The 6,429-nt window shown below is 40.8% G+C and overlaps 1 protein-coding gene across 1 annotated transcript; it reads right to left on the bottom strand.

Annotated features, from left to right (window-relative positions):
• Window positions 1-1,124: 1,124 nt before the first annotated feature.
• Window positions 1,125-2,841, bottom strand: LOC129775774 (probable 26S proteasome non-ATPase regulatory subunit 3). The gene has a single exon (XM_055780860.1). It carries the CDS (start codon window positions 2,714-2,716, stop codon window positions 1,232-1,234), a length of 1,485 nt encoding a protein of 494 aa, XP_055636835.1. The 5' UTR covers window positions 2,717-2,841; the 3' UTR covers window positions 1,125-1,231.
• Window positions 2,842-6,429: the final 3,588 nt, after the last annotated feature.

Here is a 6,429-nt window from a genome sequence, read left to right as displayed (position 1 = left end):
TAAGTTATGACCAAAAGAGAGAGTCGATGTAGAGAAATCGATCAAATCACTTACACCCCTTTCATTCTAAGCCCCTCATATATGAATGCCATCTTTTCTTTGAACAGGGAATACAAATTTCATATTTCTATTCAAACATCAAAAGCATGTTGTTTTGTTTCTCAGCATGAAGACCATAGCCACAGGGCATTCATCTTTGTGCCGTCAGGTAGTCGTTTTGTTAAATAAATTAATTGAAAAAACAGTATTACAAAATTCACCAACCGCCCAGAACTCAGTTGACAATGATCCCACAAAAGCCAATCGTGCCATGCATCTGCCATTTAGTTGAAGCCGATTCTTGATTTCGCTTGTAAACATCAGGTGCTCCTGATGTTTAAAAAACAACTTAAGTGGCCTTTGGTGAGATAAAAAATCGATGTATACTGAAAAAAAATCTCCAAAAAGATCGAAAGCAAAAAAATATATTTTCTCGATTTTCTCAGGTACCAAAAATCGATCAAAAAAATCGGAAATCGGAATGGAAAAGATCGATTTCTAAGAATCGATCCGAGATCGCCCAATCCTAGGTGGGACCAGCTGGGTGTGGTGTACTATAAGAGAGAGGCACTTAGAGAAAAACGACCACCACGCGAGCAAAGACACGATAGTTATTTTGCAGCACGACTTTATTTCATAGAAACATGACCTGTTTTCTGATTTGGCACCCTTAATGTAAGACGTAATCCTACGTAAAAAAATATTTTCTGGAGTTTTTTCATTCAATTATATCTTTTTCTTTGAATAAATACCAATAACACCTAAGAATACACAATGGCAATATTACAGAGCCACGCATAGTCTGTGAGTACACGAGTTACGATTTTTGCGCGAGTATAGGAGTGTTAATGATATTGCAATGTTTGTTATACCGGTATAGTACTCAACTATTCAATCAGATGATAGAATCTCATTTTTGCATCTCAAATAATATTTTCTGAAAAATCAAACAGGAATCCTAATCGTTTGACAACGCTAATTCCGCTCTCTACGAATAATTCACGAGATTTGTACAGCGCCAGAAGCAGCATACACCTACATAATCTCTGAGACTGGAGAAATAACCCATGATTAACCAAAGCTAATTCGCCGAAAACAGAATGATTTATTGATTCCTTCAACGGTTGCATATGGGTACAATTGTATCAATAGGTATAAACCTCATTAGAAATTTGTTGACAATAGTATTGATTTAAAATCCATCATCATCCTCCTCGGCCATTTCCTTGGCCAACTCAAGATCCTGCTGTTCACGTTCGCGTCTCTCTTCGGCACTTTCCAGCTCCTTACCATACGATTTAGGAGGGTACCGCATTGCTTTCACACTTTGGTTGTGGAGGTCCAAACAGAAGCTGATACGTTGGTGGAACGCAAGTTGAGGCTCACGTGTCGAATAAATATCGGTGCTTTCCTTGCTGCGCATGTAGCCTTTCTCCGGATCGAGTGTTGCTTCGATGACGCCATCTCGAATTGCTTTCGCAACAACGAATTCCGCATCTTCTGACGAATCTAATCCCAGCTTGCGGGCGATGTCCTGGGGACTGATACGACTGTACGATAGGCCAATGGATCGAATTGCTGTTTTGATTACGTTGTGCCGCAGACGTATGATAAGGGTGAATGTGTGATCCTGGCGGAACTGGTCACCGAAATTCTCCAAAACCTCTCCGAAGCGTTGAAGATTTCCCAGACGAACGGCCTGGGTGAGCTGGAAGTATGGACCAAGAGAGCGTCGCAAAGCAGACTGGCGGAAAATTTGACGCTCAGGTATATCTCCGAGAAGAAGCTCAACGACAATAACCAGCTTTTGAACTGTTTGACGGAATCCAACAGCTGCTTGTTGTGGTGCTTTACGCAATGCTTGGACGAGGTGTTTATGCGCTGCGCTATAATCCAGCTTGGCTGCCTTAATGCGTCCCAAGTAATACAAGAAACGAGCCCACTCGTTGTTGCTGGCCGTTTCGGGGAACACTGATTTATTTACCAACTTATCTGCTTGATCATACAAAGAGTAGTGCAAATAGTTTCTCAACAAGCAATTTATCAATACAGCCTGACCTTCGAAATCATTCCGCAATGTTGCGGTTCGGAGTCTCGAGTGCAGGAAACTTCTGATGCTCTCCAAATCACCATTCAGCTCTGCCACCCTCGAATGATAAAAGTAGCTCTTAGCGGCAATTAAATCGAGCGATCTTCTGTTCTGCCCAAAAATCTTCGTCATTAAATCTTGCGAACATTTCCCGGCCTTAGCCAACTCATTCTTATCCAATAGTCTTACCAACAAGAGCAAATGGAAATAGGCATCCACTTCAGGCAAGGGACTCTTGATAGCAGCTCGGGGTCTTGGTAATTCAGTCTCCTGGGCACCTTCTGGAAATTCCTCTATGTAGGCCATGATGCCTTCTCTCTCGGAACCGGCTGGATACAGTTGCACGGCAAGTGACCTAACCACAATCAAACTCAGCTTCCGTCTCGTGTTGGGTAAAGATCTCAGAACTCGCAGAATGAATCTTGGTTCCTTGCTGACCACCGCTTTATCAATCTGCCGAGCCTGTTCACGGATCTCCTGGATGGTAAGCAGCTCGGCATCTTTTTTCGCAGCCTCCGTGTCCTCAACGTTTTCCATCTCGACGTCCTGAGTGGCAGGAGATGGTTCCGTCGAAGTTTGGGTGACCATTTCGATACGATTGAATATATTTGAATACACGAATTTCCACTTTTTTGTTATACGCGAGACAAAGTACTTCTCGTTAATGTTTTTGCTGTGCAATGGCAGTCAGAAACTTTTGTGTCGAGTCATTGAAATTCGAGTAGTTTGACTTGATTTGACGTTTTGCAGTTTGTAAGGGATGGTTTCCAATTATTGATTAAGCCGGTGCTACACGATTCTGCAGCCCATATTCAGCACGCATGCTTGGAACACATTTGGCCAGACAGCCAGACAGCCTGCCGAGAAGTTCATTGTCGGTTCCCTAGGTCTGTCGGGGCTTAACGAATATTTCTTTTGTAACAAAAAGTTTGTTATCTGTATATCTCAAATGCACGTGATGTATGAAACGAACTAGAAAACTTGGGAATCATCATTCTCGCGTAACTTGTGAGAAGGACCTACCTGTTTGATTATCGATTATTCTAGAAGGCGATTTTATATAGTAGAGATCCAAAAGCGTGTGCTTTTTCCATAGCACAAATAGTTCATCGTTTTTGTCAAAACATTGATATTGGATATGTACATTCGCAACTGAGCTCGATAATACAGCAGTCGTTCGCTAACTGTGTGAGAAAGGAAGGCCAGTTATCGACATTCGCTTGCTAACAGAACCGACATGTAAAACGTCAAATAAAATCAATGGAAGCGACAAGGACAATAATGAATTTTCACATGGAATGAACACACTTTTGAAATAAGAATTATTAATCAAAATTAACATCATACCATGAACGGTTAATACGACTCCTATTAATCGACAAGCACCTAAGAGATGAACAGTAGACACTGTTTGCAAATTCGGAAAGTGGAACAATAGATTGCAAAATATTGCGGGAAACGATAGAATGCTCTATAATGAGCTGGCATCTCGATGTTTCGAGGACGTAACACTGCAGGAACTTTGCTGGGCTGGGAGACAAGAGATGTGATGCTACTTTTTACCCGAGCGGCGACACAACCAACGAGCTTGGCACCGCCTTATTGTGATGAGCAAATTAGCAAATTAACGGGAAGAAATGTATAAGCGGTAGATGGGCAGAACATCCTGAACAAACGGCAGGCTACATTAATTTCGCAGCCTCTCTGAATGATAGTGAAGCACACCTTCTTCTCCGGGAACGATATCCACAAAGCCACCTGAAAATCACCAGATCAAATTGACCACATATTCGTTGATGGCAGATTTTGCTCGCTGTGAACGTTCGTACTTACCGCAGTGGGAATTAAATTTACTACCAGAAGTATAACCTCATTTTGAAAACAGTTGTGTGCAGTTATATAAGGTAAATTTGGTAAGTGCGGCTTGAACAGCACTCAATAGTTGCATATTATCACTCTCTTTAAAGTTTTTTTTCAAATATTCATTTATCAATCCAAAAACAACTTCAATTAAATTGCAAAATGGACAGTAAGCTGTTTGAAAGAGAGGAATTATTCCCAAAGAGCGCAAATATTGTGTGATATGCGCATCACAATGATTATGAGCACCGTCCATCACCAACTCCTAAAATTTACCTGGATATGATCGTGCATTACCATTGAAAAGAGCCATTTTTCGGCAGCAATCGAAAAAAAATTGTCGCGTAAATGTCTGTCTTTCTACTATGCCAGCTTACCCTAAAAAGCAGAGACACGAAATTCGTGATTTCCTGCAAAATTCTCTTCTAAACATTAGCTTCTGTCCTAGAATTCCGTATCCTCGGTTGCGCATGATTTCTGTATTTGCAAAGGCAACTTTGTCAAGAAACAAGAGTTGATGAAGATCCCATTAAAAACAGCTCAATTCATCAACATATCTTTCGATGTCTACTTGGCGTATCTGGATAGCTCTCTTCTACAAGACTTTCCAAGTCATTCCATATGCGTGTGATATTTTACAAATTGACGATGCGGTGATAGAGATTCCAAAGTGCACGACGAACTGTTACCGAGCTTCGTCAAGATACTAGATATTATTTTTCCGGTGCAGGTTTATGAACCAGGTTCGTTTGTCTACATTACACTTTCTAAAAGTACTCTGACGTTTGCTACGAGTTATTATTCCTTCTCGTTCATAGTCCACAATCCAGGTACTGATGGTTGATTTGGACTTCATGTAGATTGTACTTAATTGTGATTATAATAATCCCAGGAAGTAATAGCCATACAAACAAAGATAATATGGGTTGATGTTAGCCCGACGATGCTGAACGTTTTCAATAATTGAATTTTACATGCTGTTATTCATCGGAAATACTCGCGAAGTACAAATAATTAGCAATGACGATAATTAGATCTGTCACTCTTGACATGTTTAGCTGTCAAAAGCAAACGCGACAATTTTTACGACCGTTTCAAATGCGACTGATTCGAACCGTCGTGTTCAGTTAGGGAAAAAATGCGCAACACCAAGGCGCCTAGAAGTGTATCCTAAGGTGGGCCAACTTGCTGAAACCACTCTTCAGCCATTTTGGAAGTCTACTGTGTTTTGTTTGTAAACAAAACACAATACGCTAGTGCCCAAGCTCGCTCGTTATCAGTCTGTCTGTTTCACGCTTCAAGCAAATAATTCCCCTTCTGCTTTCTTTCGTACTGTTTTCATATACCGCTCCCCTAAGCAACTTAGTGAAGAAACGGCCTCACCTTAGAATATACTTCTAGGCGCCTTGGCACAACACATTATACCAGGGACAGACATGCAGCTGTACTTGCGCTGTAAGAGTACAGCGTTGTACAGGTACTATCGTACCATGACAGACATACTTTGGTTGTACATTGTACCGTATGTCAAACTGACAATCAGAAATTTTTCCAATTTTCACCACATATTTCAATGAAAAAGGTTTTTATTTAGTGTCTAAACTATCAAACACAACAAACAAGTTTCCAATCAGAGTTATTAACTCAAGAGAAAGTCAATGAAAAGAATATTTACCAAGTGTTTTGATTCAGTTTGTTCATGCTACCCACCACAAACCATTTGTGGCGCTGCGCACAGTACAACTGTAGCCATGTACAGCGGTAAAATAGGTCGGTACAGGTACAGCGATTGTACCGAGTTGCTTGCATGGTTCTAGCGCTGTACATGGTGACAGACATACAATTTTCGAAGTACAACGGTAATACAGCTGTATGTCTGTCATAAGTATTATACCAGGGACAGATATACAGCTGTACTTGCGTTGTACGTGTCCAGCGTTGTACAGGTACCATCGTACCATGTCAGACATACTTTGGTTGTACATTGTACCGTATGTCAAACTGACAATCAGATATTTTTCCAATTTCCACCACATATTTCAATGAAAAAGGTTTTTATTTAGTGTCTAAACTATCAAACACAACAAAAAAGTTTCCAATCTGAGTTATTAACTTAAAAGAAAGTCAATGAAAAGAACGTTTATCAAGTGATTTGATTCTGCTTGTTCATGCTACCCACCACTAACCGTCTATGGCGCTGCGCACAGTACAACTGTAGCCATGTACAGCGGTAAAACAGGTCGGTACAGGTACAGCGATTGTACCGAGTTGCTTGCATGGTTCTAGCGCTGTACATGGTGACAGACATACAATTTTCGAAGTACAACGCTAGTACAGTTGTATGTCTGTCATAAGTATTACCTTGGTGCGAATTACAAGAGCATTGGAAACGATATCCCTTACTGCTCGAAAATAAACATTTTTTCATTCGGCAACACGGC

The sequence above is a fragment of the Toxorhynchites rutilus genome, chromosome 3, assembly GCF_029784135.1.
Source record: "Toxorhynchites rutilus septentrionalis strain SRP chromosome 3, ASM2978413v1, whole genome shotgun sequence".
Classification (NCBI taxonomy): domain Eukaryota; kingdom Metazoa; phylum Arthropoda; class Insecta; order Diptera; family Culicidae; genus Toxorhynchites; species Toxorhynchites rutilus.
The sequence above is the reverse complement of the archived record's forward strand: the minus strand, read 5'-3'. Positions and strand labels throughout refer to the sequence as shown.